Source organism: Phyllobates terribilis, unplaced genomic scaffold, assembly GCF_046119375.1.
Source record: "Phyllobates terribilis strain yellow unplaced genomic scaffold, ASM4611937v1 Scaffold_25__1_contigs__length_18738178, whole genome shotgun sequence".
Taxonomy (NCBI): domain Eukaryota; kingdom Metazoa; phylum Chordata; class Amphibia; order Anura; family Dendrobatidae; genus Phyllobates; species Phyllobates terribilis.
The window spans coordinates 17,651,148-17,667,589 of record NW_027362785.1 but is presented as its reverse complement, the minus strand read 5'-3'; the positions used below and the strand labels follow the sequence as shown (position 1 = coordinate 17,667,589).

General features: G+C 51.9%; 1 protein-coding gene across 1 annotated transcript in view; it reads right to left on the bottom strand.

Annotated features, from left to right (window-relative positions):
• The window catches only part of ATAD5 (ATPase family AAA domain containing 5), a 50,657-nt gene that overhangs the window by 9,558 nt on the left and 24,657 nt on the right, over positions 1 to 16,442 (bottom strand). The window contains exons 10-22 of the mRNA XM_073660387.1: positions 4,976 to 5,269; positions 4,806 to 4,902; positions 4,591 to 4,670; positions 4,372 to 4,511; positions 3,728 to 3,878; positions 3,454 to 3,633; positions 3,021 to 3,124; positions 2,832 to 2,925; positions 2,625 to 2,689; positions 2,358 to 2,526; positions 2,025 to 2,179; positions 647 to 1,428; positions 412 to 570 (exon numbers count right to left, since the gene is read on the bottom strand). Of these exons, the coding sequence (XP_073516488.1) occupies positions 412 to 570; positions 647 to 1,428; positions 2,025 to 2,179; positions 2,358 to 2,526; positions 2,625 to 2,689; positions 2,832 to 2,925; positions 3,021 to 3,124; positions 3,454 to 3,633; positions 3,728 to 3,878; positions 4,372 to 4,511; positions 4,591 to 4,670; positions 4,806 to 4,902; positions 4,976 to 5,269 (2,470 nt within the window). The remainder of the gene's footprint in view (positions 1 to 411; positions 571 to 646; positions 1,429 to 2,024; positions 2,180 to 2,357; positions 2,527 to 2,624; positions 2,690 to 2,831; positions 2,926 to 3,020; positions 3,125 to 3,453; positions 3,634 to 3,727; positions 3,879 to 4,371; positions 4,512 to 4,590; positions 4,671 to 4,805; positions 4,903 to 4,975; positions 5,270 to 16,442) is intronic.

The following is a 16,442-nucleotide window of genomic DNA, read 5'->3' as shown; positions in this document are numbered from 1 at the left end:
TCGCCCCGTCGCTGGTTATCAGTATGACTTGTTACCTTTCTATCTAGTATAACCGCACACCGCCGCCCTGGGTGAGGGCACAGCTCGCCCCGTCGCTGGTTATCAGTATGACTTGTTACCTTTCTATCTAGTATAGCCGCACACCGCCGCCCCGGGTGAGGACACAGCTCGCCCCGTCGCTGGTTATCAGTATGACTTGTTACCTTTCTATCTAGTATAAACGCACACCGCCGCCCCGGGTGAGGACACAGCTCGCCCCACTGCTGGTTATCAGTATGACTTGCTACCTTTCTATCTAGTATAACTGCACACCGCCGCCCAGGGTGAGGACCCAGCTCGCCCCGTCGCTTGTTATCAGTATGACTTGCTACCTTTCTATCTGGTATAGCCGCACCCCGCCACGCTCCTCACCTCCGCTTGCTCTTGCCGTCCTCCTTGGCCTTCTGCAGTCGGCAGATGTGTCGCAGGGCCGGCAGATACTCCGTCACATTCACGGCTCTGTTCCCCAGGCCAATGAAGGCTCGATGGGACAACACTTCCCTCACCACGGATAAGCGGCTCTCCACCACGCTGTAAGAAGCAGAAACCTCAGGAGGGGCCGCGCACAGGTTACCCGGCCCAGCGGACCCCCGCACGCACTACTTACCCTGTGCTGGCAGCCGGCTGGCCGAAGTACACCTGATGGCGGGCCTCGGTCACACGCAGGGTCAGATCCTCCGATGGGTCTTTACCCGATCGCTTGCACAGTTCCAGGGAAGAAGCCAGGGATTTCTGGAGCTTGGAGGAACACTTCTGGAAGGAGAGCGCCTCCACCAGGGCGCGGATGTCCCCACCGCTCTGGGCGCTCCACCAGTGTCTGCTGTCGCTCCGCAGCCCGTCACACAGACCATGCTTTACTCTGCTCTCTGTCCAGGTAGGACGGCAGGTGTGAGCGGGGTCTTCCGTGCCGTAGGTGGAGCAGTCCAGGAAAGACATGTGGTCGGCAAATTCTGCCATGGAGTCCAGACACTGACAGACCAGGAGGGCAGCGGGCCGCTCAGCGGAGGAGAGCGCTCTCCTCACAGGCCTCGCCAAGGCGGTCTCACCCCTGACCTCACTGTGGGCGCAGGGCTCCGCCGGCCTCACTGCGAGAGCCTCGTCCAGGGAGTTGGAGTCGCTCTCGAACAGGTCGCTGTCATTGAGCAGCGTCAGCTTCCTCCGGCGTCTCATGGCTGCAGACAGCTGGATGTCTGCCTCCTCAGTGAGGTGGTCGGCGGCGGGCCGCGGGCACGGCTCCGGGATTTCAGAGGGGGCGATCGGTTCTTCCACGAGCACAGGTAACGGCAGAAGGAACTCCAGGTTACTGGGCGTGAAGTAAACGTTCCTGGAGTGAAACTCCGCCAGCAGCCGCAGGATCCTGTCCCAATGTGCCGGATCCAGGATCCGCTCCTGAAAGAGGAGATCAGAGATTACTGCCGGATCCTTGACTGATCTCGCGGGGAGCAGGATGACCACCACCCTCCTCTGGGGGGTGAGCGATGAGCAGGATGACCACCACCACCACCACCACCACCACCACCATCCGGGGGGAGAGTCATGAGCAGGATGACCACCACCCTCCAGGGGGGTGGCAAGTCATGAGCAGGATGACCACCACCACCCCCAGGGGGGAAAGTCATGAGCAGGATGGCCACCACCACCCCCTCGAGGGGGGCAAGTCATGAGCAGTATGACCACCACCACCACCCTCGAGGGGGGCAAGTCATGAGCAGGATGACCACCACCACCACCCTTGAGGGGGGCAAGTCATGAGCAGGATGACCACCACTACCACCCTTGAGGGGGGCAAGTCATGAGCAGGATGGCCACCACCACCCTCGATGGGGGCAAGTCATGAGCAGGATGGCCGCCACCACCACCCTCGAGGGGGGCAAGTCATGAGCAGGATGACCACCACCACCACCCTCGAGGGGGGCAAGTCATGAGCAGGATGACCATCATCCGGGCGGCTCCCCACAGTGCATGAATCCTCAGGATGTGCTCACCTTCACAAAGGAGATGAGGCCATCATTCGGGGTGATGATGTTGTCTACGCCCAGCAGATTCTCGGCACAACCAGCGTGGCACGTGGGCTCGTCTGTGGCGCTGCTCTCGGCTGTGCGGGTGCAGAAGGCGTCACTCGTCTCAATCATCTGACTACCTGTAATACAGACCACATGAGCCGACAATATGGAGCCGTCAGCTGGTCCAGCTCTCACCATCTCCGCCAGCTGTCACCCGTTAGTGCTCTTGTGCCAGTCTTCATCCTAGCTCTGAGTGCATCAGGAGGCTCAGGATGAGCATGTCTGTATATCGTAGCCTGTAGCGCTGAGCCTCACCTGCAGGTAGCCTCTCCCTCGCACCTCCGCTGCGGGCCCAGAACTGCAGGTGCAGGACGCTAGCTCTCACATCACAGCCATTCGCAGTCAGAAACGTGAGCACATCTTTGCTTTCCGTCCGAAGGTTTTCTGCCAAACACAACACCTGAAGGAAGCTGGCGACATTCACCTGAAAAACAGGACACATTAGCCCCCATCATCGCCGCAGAGGGTGCGACCACTCGCCAGAGACTGCGACCACTCGCCGCAGAGGGTGCGACCACTCACCACAGAGGGCGCATGAAAGGAAAGGTCTTCAAACGCTCCGTCAAACATCATCCTGAACATCGGATCTGAGGCAACAGAAAAAAGCTTTCACTAACCACAGGCTTCCCAATATGACTGATAGCAGGGAACAATAGACTATGATTGGGGCCTGGTGTGGCTGCTCACAGTGGAAGGGCCGATCATAGGACCACCGCCCGGGGTACTCACCGCTGGTAGTGAGGATCACCGGCCTCTTGGTCGTGCTCATGAACGTCTTGATGGCACTTAAAAATCCAGTATCATCATCAAAGATGACGTCGACCTGAGGACACACGGAGGGGCACACACAGAGAGGGTCACACGAAGGGTTCACTGGGTGCTCAGCTCGTATCAGAGGAGCTCTCCCACCACACTCACCTCCTCAAACAAGATCAGGGACGTGGCCGTTCTACGCTGTGACTCCTCCACCCCGGACCCTCTCTCTGCCCTGGAAGCTTTCCCATCATCGCTGCTCGGTGGAGCTGAGAACGAGACCTCGTTACCACCCTCCTATTAGTGAGGAGACCCCCACAATGTGCACAGGTGACAGTCCCCTACTGCCTCAGGTACAGAAGGAAGGATACAGCAATGGACGGCCGACAGCTGCCGAGCGAGGTGACCTAGCCCCGAGGTTATATCTGCAAAAGCCCCACCACCCGGGAGCCCCCGTCCACGCCCCACCACCCAATACAAGAGACTTTGGCTGCATGTCCTATGGGGGGTATGGCCCCGGTGGTGGTGGTGGGGGGGGGTTTGGCGGATGTCTGGGGGTCTCACCACTGGTTAGCCCCAGGGGTAGGGAGGGTCTCACCTTTGACGAGCTCGGTGATGGTTTTCTTGACTTCGGCTTTTTGCTTGGGGGCCGCTTTGAAGAAGAAGTTTAAGGACTTGGGGGCCAGTCCGCTCCTGTGGCCCGGTCCGCTCTTGTGGCCGGGTCCTCGGGGAGATTTCCTGGGAGAGGACACCACTGTCTTTGGGGAGTTTAGTTTTCCTAGGACAACACGAGTGAAGATGAGAAAAGAAATCTGATACAGAAGAAGACGTGTGACAGCGCAGCACAACTCGCAGTTGTCAGCCAGACTTACGGGGAGACCTGCTGGTGCTGGGGCTGCTGAAGAAGCAGGGCTTGTGTGCGTGGACGCCCTGCTGGTCCACCTGGTGGGACTGCGTGGCTTCTTTCAACTGAGCCAGTATCTGGCGTCCGCTGCGCTGACAGGAAGCGTTCACTTCAAACACCTGAAAGAAGAGGCACGGATCAGCCCCGGAGCCGTGCGGAGCACGCAGCAGAGCCCCGGAGCCGTGCGGAGCGCGCAGCAACGTCCCCGCCAGCCGGAAGCAGAGCCCCAGAGCCGTGCGGAGCGCGCAGCAGAGCCCCGGAGCCGTGCGGAGCGCGCAGCAGAGCCCCGGAGCCGTGCGGAGCACGCAGCAGAGCCCCGGAGCCATGCGGAGCGCGCAGCAACGCCCCCGCCAGCCGGAAGCAGAGCCCCGGAGCCGTGCGGAGCGCGCAGCAGAGCCCCGGAGCCGTGCAGCAGAGCCCCGCCAGCCGGAAGCAGAGCCCCGGAGCCGTGCGGAGCACGCAGCAGAGCCCTGGAGCCGTGCGGAGCGCGCAGCAACGCCCCCGCCAGCCGGAAGCAGAGCCCCGGAGCCGTGCGGAGCGCGCAGCAGAGCCCCGGAGCCGTGCGGAGCGCGCAGCAGAGCCCCGGAGCCGTGCGGAGCAGAACACACGCACCTTAAATCCCAGCTCCTGGGCACAGGCGTACACAGCGGCCGTTTTCCCCACCCCCGGGGGCCCGGTGATGAGCAGAGTGTTACACAGGGAATCCTCGTCACTGTCCTCGCTGTCATGGAAGTCACCGGTGCTCCAGGAATCTGTACAGCAGAGAGAAGAGATTACTGTCTGTGGACGGGCAGGGGGGCGGCCAGAGGAGGGTCTTGCACTTGTCCTCACCATCCTTCTCCTTTCCCATCTTCTGCACCCGGCTCCTCTTCTCCTCTTTCTCTGCTCGGACCTTCCACTCTCTCAACCAGCTGGAGAAAAAAAAAAAAAGTGTGAGGCTGCGGAGAGCGCGGGGCAGCGGAGAGCGCGGGGCACAGAGCAGAGCACGGAGCACAGAGCAGAGCACGGAGCACAGAGCACAGAGCAGGCCCGGGGATGACGTCCACCTGTGTAAGCGCTGGACGGCAGCAGAGTTTCCTATGATTTCGGTGGAGCTGTGCGGCTGATATTTCTCGGTCCACAATACGTCCTCGGAGCTGAGATCTGTGGAGAACAGGAGCAATGTAGGGATCAGCCGCCCACAGCTGCTGTAGACCCCCCGGAGAGACGCTCCTACCCTCCTCCGCCGGGCACGGCTGGCTCCGCTCCTCTATGACGATCACATCGGGCTCCTCGCTGACCCTCTTGCGACAGGCAGGCGACGGGCGAGAGCGGGCTGTGCTGTCACACTGGGACGAATCCTCTCCTGCGCTCGCTGCAGGTTTCCTTCTCTTAGACTTTGTGCAGGGAGAATCTTTCCGTTTCCGTTTTGCCCCATTGCCGGCCTCCTGTTGGGTGGTCTCGTCGCCAGCCTCCTGTTGGGTGGTCTCATCGGCAGCTTTTAGACACTTTTCTGTCAGCAGTGATGATTCTGGGCAAAACAAAACATCAATAAATTGTACAATCAGCCCCAATAATCAGTACAATAATCAGAGACTGAAGTGCGGGGACACCCCCAATAACACAGGTATGCAAATTATGTGGCTATGAAAATTGTTTCACATCCAATAACCGATTCTTATGTTTTCTTCTACTTTTAACCATCACTGTGGATTTTGCATAAAACGTTCATGAAATTACATACAAGTGAATGAACAAGAAATATCTTTATTGTAGCCAAAAATGTTACATATAAAAACGTAATGAACATTCTGCAGCTTTAGTGGAAACGCTTGGGCCTTTTCCTTCTCTCTTACAGAAGGCCTGAGGATCTTCTCTTCATCCCTTTTCTCTTATAGAAGGCCTGAGGATCTTCTCTTCATCCCTTCTCTCTTATAGAAGGCCTGAGGATCTTCTCCTGATCCCTTCTCTTATAGAAGGACTGCGGATCTTCTCTTCATCCCTTTTCTCTAATAGAAGGCCTGCGGATCTTCTCTTCATCCCTTTTCTCGTATAGAAGGCCTGAGGATCTTCTCCTGATCCCTTTTCTCGTATAGAAGGCCTGAGGATCTTCTCTTCATCCCTTTTCTCTTATAGAAGGCCTGAGGATCTTCTCGTCATCCCTTTTCTCTTATAGAAGGCCTGCGGATCTTCTCGTCATCCCTTTTCTCTTATAGAAGGCCTGCGGATCTTCTCGTCATCCCTTTTCTCTTATAGAAGGCCTGAGGATCTTCTCGTCATCCCTTTTCTCTTATAGAAGGCCTGAGGATCTTCTCGTCATCCCTTTTCTCTTATAGAAGGCCTGCGGATCTTCTCGTCATCCCTTTTCTCTTATAGAAGGCCTGAGGATCTTCTCTTCATCCCTTTTCTCGTATAGAAGGCCTGCGGATCTTCTCTTCATCCCTTTTCTCGTATAGAAGGCCTGAGGATCTTCTCTTCATCCCTTTTCTCGTATAGAAGGCCTGAGGATCTTCTCTTCATCCCTTTTCTCTTATAGAAGGCCTGCGGATCTTCTCGTCATCCCTTTTCTCTTATAGAAGGCCTGCGGATCTTCTCGTCATCCCTTTTCTCTTATAGAAGGCCTGCGGATCTTCTCTTCATCCCTTCTCTCTTATAGAAGGCCTGAGGATCTTCTCCTGATCCCTTTTCTCTTATAGAAGGCCTGAGGATCTTCTCCTGATCCCTTCTCTCTTATAGAAGGCCTGAGGATCTTCTCCTGATCCCTTCTCTCTTATAGAAGGCCTGAGGATCTTCTCTTCATCCCTTTTCTTTTATAGAAGGCCTGAGGATCTTCTCTTCATCCCTTTTCTCTTATAGAAGGCCTGAGGATCTTTTAGTCATCCCTTTTCTCTTATAGAAGGCCTGCGGATCTTCTAGTCATCCCTTTTCTCTTATAGAAGGACTGCGGATCTTCTCGTCATCCCTTTTCTCGTATAGAAGGCCTGAGGATCTTCTCGTCATCCCTTTTCTCGTATAGAAGGTCTGTGGATCTTCTCGTCATCCCTTTTCTCGTATAGAAGGCCTGAGGATCTTCTCTTCATCCCTTTTCTCGTATAGAAGGCCTGCGGATCTTCTCTTCATCCCTTTTCTCTTATAGAAGGCCTGAGGATCTTCTCTTCATCCCTTTTCTCTTATAGAAGGCCTGCGGATCTTCTCTTCATCCCTTTTCTCTTATAGAAGGCCTGCGGATCTTCTCTTCATCCCTTTTCTCTTATAGAAGGACTGCGGATCTTCTAGTCACCCCTTTTCTCTTATAGAAGGACTGCGGATCTTCTAGTCACCCCTTTTCTCTTATAGAAGGACTGCGGATCTTCTAGTCATCCCTTTTCTCTTATAGAAGGCCTGAGGATCTTCTCTTCATCCCTTTTCTCTTATAGAAGGACTGCAGATCTTCTAGTCATCCCTTTTCTCTTATAGAAGGCCTGAGGATCTTCTCGTCATCCCTTTTCTCGTATAGAAGGCCTGCGGATAGTCTCTTCATCCCTTTTCTCTTATAGAAGGCCTGAGGATCTTCTCTTCATCCCTTTTCTCGTATAGAAGGCCTGCGGATCGTCTCTTCATCCCTTTTCTCTTATAGAAGGCCTGCGGATCTTCTCTTCATCCCTTTTCTCTTATAGAAGGCCTGCGGATCTTCTCTTCATCCCTTTTCTCTTATAGAAGGCCTGAGGATCTTCTCGTCATCGCTTTTCTCGTATAGAAGGCCTGCGGATCTTCTCTTCATCCCTTTTCTCTTATAGAAGGCCTGCGGATCTTCTCGTCATCCCTTTTCTCTTATAGAAGGCCTGCGGATCTTCTCTTCATCCCTTTTCTCTTACAGAAGGACTTCGGATCTTCTAGTCATCCCTTTTCTCTTATAGAAGTACTGCGGATCTTCTAGTCATCCCTTTTCTCTTATAGAAGGCCTGCGGATCTTCTCTTCATCCCTTTTCTCTTATAGAAGGCCTGCGGGTTTTCTCCTGATCCCTTTTCTCTTATAGAAGGCCTGAGGATCTTCTATTCATCCCTATTCTCTTATAGAAGGCCTGGGGATCGTCTCCTGATCCCTTTTCTCGTATAGAAGGCCTGCGGATCGTCTCTTCATCCCTTTTCTCTTATAGAAGGCCCGAGGATCTTCTCTTCATCCCTTTTCTCTTATAGAAGGCCTGCGGATCTTCTAGTCATCCCTTTTCCCTTATATAAGGCCTGCGGATCTTCTCTTCATCACTTTTCCCTTATAGAAGGCCTGCGGATCTTCTCGTCATCCCTTTTCTCTTATAGAAGGCCCGAGGATCTTCTCTTCATCCCTTTTCTCTTATAGAAGGCCTGCGGATCTTCTAGTCATCCCTTTTCCCTTATATAAGGCCTGCGGATCTTCTCTTCATCACTTTTCCCTTATAGAAGGCCTGCAGATCTTCTCGTCATCCCTTTTCTCTTATAGAAGGCCTGCGGATCTTCTCGTCATCCCTGTTATCTTTGGAGGCAAATGGGAGCAGCGATATGGGGTGGTAGCTGGACAAGGCGGTTGGGTCAAGGGATGGCTTTTTGAGGATGGCTGTGACTGGCATGTTTGAAGGCAGCGGGGAAGGTACCAGAAGTTCGTGATAGGTTGAAGATATCGGTTAGAGATGGGATGAGTTTGGGGAGAAGGTGGGATGGGATGGGGTCAAGTGCACAAGTGGTGAGGTGTGATTTGGAGAGGAGATGAGTGAGGTCTTCTTCCGTGATGTTGGAAAGGGAGGTTATGGGGGAAGGGCAATGGTCTGGAAAACAAAGGGGTTGTTAAATGTGTTGAATAGCTGTTTGGGGTTGTAGGATAGGGAAGATATGAGGGTTGTGAAGTAGGCCTGTTTAGCAGAGGTGAGTGCTGATTTGAATGCGAGTGTTGCTTGTCTGAATGCAGTGAAATCTTGCAAATGTGTTTTCTTCCAATGCCGCTCCGCAACCCTGGACGCTTGATGAAGCTGTTTAGTGAGGTTGTTGTGCCAGGGTTGCCTGTTGACTCGTCACGCTCTACCATGCATAAGTGGGGCGAGTGAGTCAATAGCTGATGTGAAAGTGGCATTGTAGAAAGCAGTGGTGCTGTCTGTGCTGTGGAGTGAGAATATTACTCAACAGCTTTCTTTTTTTCCCCCCCTCGAACACGTCGCCCTTCGTGAGTTTCCAAATATATGGACCCACAAAATTGCCTTCCTTCAGTTTTGCTCCGGACAGACCCTGAAACTTGGCACACGCACTCTTTAAAAGTCTCTCCGTCTTTCGGTAGAGCTTTCACAAACTGCTTCAGTAGTCTAAGCTTAATGTGGACTGGTGGCAGGAGAACTTTAGTGGGATCAACTAAACTTTCCGCAACCATGTTCTTGAGTTCAGGTTGCAAAGATGTTCTCGTTGGCTCCAGTGATGAGTCCTATCCCGGCTGTCCCACTTACAGAAAAAGCATGGGTACTTCGAGTATTCTCCTTGCTGCCCAAGGATCAAAGACAACTTTCAGATCACCACATATTGACCATCCTTGTTAAGTTTCTTCAGAATAAAGTCTAAATTCTCACAGCTTTCCTTTGCGTGCACAGAATACCCACAGGCGCTGAAGCATATGCGCTGCCATTGTGCAGTAGCACATCTTTCATGCTTTCTTTGGATGAATCAATAGTCTCCACTCGCTCACATTGTACTCAATGTTACATTTTTCCATCAGCCCAGGAACATCACTGAAATACACTAGGACACAGTCTGCACAAAACTATGGAAGGAAATCCTTATCTCTTCCGTACAATGGAAAACAATTTCTAACCAAACTAATGACACCAAAATCATCCAGTAAGGATCACGCAAAGGGGTCAAAGTGCAGGAAAAAGCCCATGAGGTCAGTGTCTGATAATGCACGGGGGGAAATGTTATCGATATTTACTGAGCTCAGAGGTCAAAAGTATAAAAATAATCACCTCTTACTAGGCACATTATTCTACCCTAGCAGACCTGTGTGATCAGTACAATCACCAGAGACTGCGGAGCGCAGGGACGACACTCCCCAATAATCAGTACAATCACCACACACAGCGGAGTGCTGCTGCAGAGTGTGACAGGCAGAAGTAGTGCTGTTGCAGAGTGTGACAGGCAGAAGTAGCGCTGTTGCAGAGAGTGACAGGCAGAAGTAGCGCTGTTGCAGAGAGTGACAGGCAGAAGTAGCGCTGTTGCAGAGTGTGACAGGCAGAAGTAGCGCTGTTGCAGAGTGTGACAGGCAGAAGTAGTGCTGTTGCAGAGTGTGACAGGCAGAAGTAGTGCTGTTGCAGAGTGTGACAGGCAGAAGTAGTGCTGTTGCAGAGTGTGACAGGCAGAAGTAGTGCTGATGCAGAGTGTGACAGGCAGAAGTAATGCTGTTGCAGAGTGTGACAAGCAGAAGTAGTGCTGTTGCAGAGTGTGACATGCAGAAGTAGTGCTGTTGCAGAGTGTGACAGGCAGAAGTAGCGCTGTTGCAGAGTGTGACAGGCAGAAGTAGCGCTGTTGCAGAGTGTGACAGGCAGAAGTAGTGCTGTTGCAGAGTGTGACAGGCAGAAGTAGTGCTGTTGCAGAGTGTGACAGGCAGAAGTAGTGCTGTTGCAGAGTGTGACATGCAGAAGTAGTGCTGCTGCAGAGTGTGACAGGCAGAAGTAATGCTGTTGCAGAGTGTGACAAGCAGAAGTAGTGCTGTTGCAGAGTGTGACATGCAGAAGTAGCGCTGTTGCAGAGTGTGACATGCAGAAGTAGTGCTGTTGCAGAGTGTGACATGCAGAAGTAGTGCTGTTGCAGAGTGTGACATGCAGAAGTAGTGCTGTTGCAGAAGTAGTGCTGTTGCAGAGTGTGACATGCAGAAGTAGCGCTGTTGCAGAGTGTGACATGCAGAAGTAGTGCTGTTGCAGAGTGTGACATGCAGAAGTAGCGCTGTTGCAGAGTGTGACATGCAGAAGTAGTGCTGTTGCAGAGTGTGACATGCAGAAGTAGTGCTGTTGCAGAGTGTGACATGCAGAAGTAGCGCTGTTGCAGAGTGTGACATGCAGAAGTAGCGCTGTTGCAGAGTGTGACATGCAGAAGTAGTGCTGCTGCAGAGTGACAGGCAGAAGTAGTGCTGTTGCAGAGTGACAGGCAGAAGTAGTGCTGTTGCAGAGTGACAGGCAGAAGTAGTGCTGTTGCAGAGTGTGACAGGCAGAAGTAGTGCTGTTGCAGAGTGTGACATGCAGAAGTAGTGCTGTTGCAGAGTGTGACATGCAGAAGTAGCGCTGTTGCAGAGTGTGACATGCAGAAGTAGTGCTGTTGCAGAGTGTGACATGCAGAAGTAGTGCTGTTGCAGAGTGTGACATGCAGAAGTAGTGCTGTTGCAGAAGTAGTGCTGTTGCAGAGTGTGACATGCAGAAGTAGCGCTGTTGCAGAGTGTGACATGCAGAAGTAGCGCTGTTGCAGAGTGTGACATGCAGAAGTAGCGCTGTTGCAGAGTGTGACATGCAGAAGTAGTGCTGTTGCAGAGTGTGACATGCAGAAGTAGTGCTGTTGCAGAGTGTGACATGCAGAAGTAGTGCTGTTGCAGAGTGTGACATGCAGAAGTAGCGCTGTTGCAGAGTGTGACATGCAGAAGTAGCGCTGTTGCAGAGTGTGACATGCAGAAGTAGTGCTGTTGCAGAGTGTGACATGCAGAAGTAGTGCTGTTGCAGAGTGTGACATGCAGAAGTAGTGCTATTGCAGAAGTAGTGCTGTTGCAGAGTGTGACATGCAGAAGTAGCGCTGTTGCAGAGTGTGACATGCAGAAGTAGCGCTGTTGCAGAGTGTGACATGCAGAAGTAGTGCTGTTGCAGAGTGTGACATGCAGAAGTAGCGCTGTTGCAGAGTGTGACATGCAGAAGTAGTGCTGTTGCAGAGTGTGACATGCAGAAGTAGCGCTGTTGCAGAGTGTGACATGCAGAAGTAGCGCTGTTGCAGAGTGTGACATGCAGAAGTAGCGCTGTTGCAGAGTGTGACATGCAGAAGTAGTGCTGCTGCAGAGTGTGACAGGCAGAAGTAGTGCTGTTGCAGAGTGTGACATGCAGAAGTAGTGCTGTTGCAGAGTGTGACATGCAGAAGTAGCGCTGTTGCAGAGTGTGACATGCAGAAGTAGTGCTGTTGCAGAGTGTGACATGCAGAAGTAGTGCTGTTGCAGAGTGTGACATGCAGAAGTAGTGCTGTTGCAGAGTGTGACATGCAGAAGTAGTGCTGTTGCAGAAGTAGTGCTGTTGCAGAGTGTGACATGCAGAAGTAGCGCTGTTGCAGAGTGTGACATGCAGAAGTAGCGCTGTTGCAGAGTGTGACATGCAGAAGTAGCGCTGTTGCAGAGTGTGACATGCAGAAGTAGCGCTGTTGCAGAGTGTGACATGCAGAAGTAGCGCTGTTGCAGAGTGTGACATGCAGAAGTAGCGCTGTTGCAGAGTGTGACATGCAGAAGTAGTGCTGCTGCAGAGTGACAGGCAGAAGTAGTGCTGTTGCAAAGTGTGACAGGCAGAAGTAGTGCTGTTGCAGAGTGTGACAGGCAGAAGTAGTGCTGCTGCAGAGTGTGACATGCAGAAGTAGTGCTGCTGCAGAGTGTGACATGCAGAAGTAGTGCTGCTGCAGAGTGTGACATGCAGAAGTAGCGCTGTTGCAGAGTGTGACATGCAGAAGTAGTGCTGTTGCAGAGTGTGATATGCAGAAGTAGTGCTGTTGCAGAGTGTGACATGCAGAAGTAGTGCTGTTGCAGAGTGTGATATGCAGAAGTAGTGCTGTTGCAGAGTGTGACAGGCAGAAGTAGTGCTGTTGCAGAGTGTGACATGCAGAAGTAGTGCTGTTGCAGAGTGTGATATGCAGAAGTAGTGCTGCTGCAGAGTGACAGGCAGAAGTAGTGCTGTTGCAGAGTGTGACATGCAGAAGTAGTGCTGCTGCAGAGTGTGACATGCAGAAGTAGTGCTGTTGCAGAGTGTGACATGCAGAAGTAGTGCTGTTGCAGAGTGTGACATGCAGAAGTAGCGCTGTTGCAGAGTGTGACATGCAGAAGTAGCGCTGTTGCAGAGTGTGACATGCAGAAGTAGTGCTGCTGCAGAGTGTGACATGCAGTAGTGCTGTTGCAGAGTGTGACATGCAGAAGTAGCGCTGTTGCAGAGTGTGACATGCAGAAGTAGTGCTGCTGCAGAGTGTGACATGCAGAAGTAGTGCTGTTGCAGACTGTGACATGCAGAAGTAGTGCTGTTGCAGAAGTAGTGCTGTTGCAGACTGTGACATGCAGAAGTAGTGCTGTTGCAGACTGTGACATGCAGAAGTAGTGCTGTTGCAGAGTGTGACAAGCAGAAGTAGTGCTGTTGCAGAGTGTGACATGCAGAAGTAGTGCTGCTGCAGAGTGTGACATGCAGAAGTAGTGCTGCTGCAGAGTGTGACATGCAGAAGTAGTGCTGTTGCAGAGTGTGACAGGCAGAAGTAGCGCTGTTGCAGAGTGTGACATGCAGAAGTAGCGCTGTTGCAGAGTGTGACAGGCAGAAGTAGCGCTGTTGCAGAGTGTGATATGCAGAAGTAGTGCTGCTGCAGAGTGACAGGCAGAAGTAGTGCTGTTGCAGAGTGTGACAGGCAGAAGTAGTGCTGTTGCAGAGTGTGACAGGCAGAAGTAGTGCTGTTGCAGAGTGTGACAGGCAGAAGTAGTGCTGTTGCAGAGTGTGACATGCAGAAGTAGTGCTGTTGCAGAGTGTGACATGCAGAAGTAGTGCTGTTGCAGAGTGTGACATGCAGAAGTAGCGCTGTTGCAGAGTGTGACATGCAGAAGTAGCGCTGTTGCAGAGTGTGACATGCAGAAGTAGTGCTGCTGCAGAGTGTGACATGCAGAAGTAGTGCTGTTGCAGAGTGTGACATGCAGAAGTAGCGCTGTTGCAGAGTGTGACATGCAGAAGTAGTGCTGCTGCAGAGTGTGACATGCAGAAGTAGTGCTGTTGCAGAGTGTGACATGCAGAAGTAGTGCTGTTGCAGAGTGTGACATGCAGAAGTAGTGCTGTTGCAGAGTGTGACATGCAGAAGTAGCGCTGTTGCAGAGTGTGACATGCAGAAGTAGTGCTGCTGCAGAGTGTGACATGCAGAAGTAGTGCTGTTGCAGAGTGTGACATGCAGAAGTAGTGCTGCTGCAGAGTGTGACATGCAGAAGTAGTGCTGTTGCAGACTGTGACATGCAGAAGTAGTGCTGTTGCAGACTGTGACATGCAGAAGTAGTGCTGTTGCAGAGTGTGACAAGCAGAAGTAGTGCTGTTGCAGAGTGTGACATGCAGAAGTAGTGCTGCTGCAGAGTGTGACATGCAGAAGTAGTGCTGTTGCAGAGTGTGACAGGCAGAAGTAGCGCTGTTGCAGAGTGTGACATGCAGAAGTAGTGCTGCTGCAGAGTGTGACATGCAGAAGTAGCGCTGTTGCAGAGTGTGACATGCAGAAGTAGTGCTGTTGCAGAGTGTGACATGCAGAAGTAGTGCTGCTGTAGAGTGTGACAGGCAGAAGTAGCGCTGTTGCAGAGTGTGACATGCAGAAGTAGTGCTGCTGCAGAGTGTGACATGCAGAAGTAGTGCTGCTGCAGAGTGTGACATGCAGAAGTAGCGCTGTTGCAGAGTGTGACATGCAGAAGTAGTGCTGTTGCAGAGTGTGACAGGCAGAAGTAGCGCTGTTGCAGAGTGTGACATGCAGAAGTAGCGCTGCTGCAGAGTGTGACATGCAGAAGTAGCGCTGTTGCAGAGTGTGACATGCAGAAGTAGCGCTGTTGCAGAGTGTGATATGCAGAAGTAGTGCTGCTGCAGAGTGACAGGCAGAAGTAGTGCTGTTGCAGAGTGTGACAGGCAGAAGTAGTGCTGTTGCAGAGTGTGACAGGCAGAAGTAGTGCTGTTGCAGAGTGTGACATGCAGAAGTAGTGCTGCTGCAGAGTGTGACATGCAGAAGTAGTGCTGTTGCAGAGTGTGACATGCAGAAGTAGTGCTGTTGCAGAGTGTGACATGCAGAAGTAGTGCTGTTGCAGAGTGTGATATGCAGAAGTAGCGCTGTTGCAGAGTGTGACATGCAGAAGTAGCGCTGTTGCAGAGTGTGACATGCAGAAGTAGTGCTGTTGCAGAGTGTGATATGCAGAAGTAGCGCTGTTGCAGAGTGTGACATGCAGAAGTAGTGCTGTTGCAGAGTGTGACATGCAGAAGTAGTGCTGTTGCAGAGTGTGACATGCAGAAGTAGCGCTGCTGCAGAGTGTGACATGCAGAAGTAGTGCTGTTGCAGAGTGCGACATGCAGAAGTAGTGCTGTTGCAGAGTGCGACATGCAGAAGTAGCGCTGTTGCAGAGTGTGACATGCAGAAGTAGTGCTGCTGCAGAGTGACAGGCAGAAGTAGCGCTGCTGCAGAGTGTGACATGCAGAAGTAGTGCTGTTGCAGAGTGCGACATGCAGAAGTAGCGCTGTTGCAGAGTGTGATATGCAGAAGTAGTGCTGTTGCAGAGTGTGATATGCAGAAGTAGTGCTGTTGCAGAGTGTGATATGCAGAAGTAGTGCTGTTGCAGAGTGTGATATGCAGAAGTAGTGCTGTTGCAGAGTGTGATATGCAGAAGTAGTGCTGTTGCTTCCAAAGCATCAGGCAACTGTTATAACTAACACAAGTACAGGAGACAGGAAGTGTTGTGCTTCAGAAGCATCCAGCAACTAGAGGGGTTAACACAGTCACAGCAGACAGGGAGTGTTTTAGCAGAGCCCCAGGGGGATTGTGGGGAACTAGTTATTGTAGTCTGACTGAAGCCGAAGAGAAAGGTGGTGTGTTATCTGTATCTGACAGAAGGCAACTGAACAAGATTCGCATCAAGAGATAAACTAAACACAGGTCAAGTAAACTCCCTGAACTAACAGTGCACAGTATTATCGAGCAGGAAGATAAGGACTGGAAGGAATTGTCACAGCATTCATTTCCCTCATCAAACCCTCCCCACCTCCATGCAGGTTTAATAATGCTGTGTACTATTGTGTCCTCGTGAAGTAAAGGCCTGTGGTTGTGTATGCATAGAAGTGTGCAGCTAAGATCTAAACTGTGCTGAATTATGCTACTGAAGAGACTGCTGTTACTGTGCCTGCTTTATGAGACTGTACTGCTACTGAAGAGACTGCTGTTACTGTGCCTGCTTTATGAGACGGTACTGTAATGAAGATAGTTGCTGTAATAACCCTGAATTGCTTGGGCCGAGCTTCAGATTAAATTCCACTGTTAAACTGTTGAAAAACTCTTGTCAGATGTGTCTGTTCGGCAATTGAATCTATCGTGTGCCTGAGAGAAGCTACAGCACATGGTCTATGGTCGCCCTGAGTAACGGTTCCCCCAGGATTCCAAAGAATTCAGGAAACCCGTCTCGCCCCTATCTGACCCTAGCGACGTGCGTGTAACTTCTTTTTGAGGATCCATCATGGTATTGACAAACTCTCAGCTAAAAGCCTTCTAATGTCTGGTCCGACTAACACGCCTTCCTTCAATTTTGCCACCGAGAGGCTTGGAAACTTGGTGACCAAGTATTTGAAGCATTCCCCATCTCTTGGAAGTGATTTTACGAATTGCTTCATCAAGCCCAGTTTTATGTGAAGAGGTGGTAGAAGAACTTTGTAGGCTACCTAAGTTTCCCGGAGGACATTTTTTTCACCTACTGTGGGCACCCTTGGCTGCCATCTCTTCTTGGT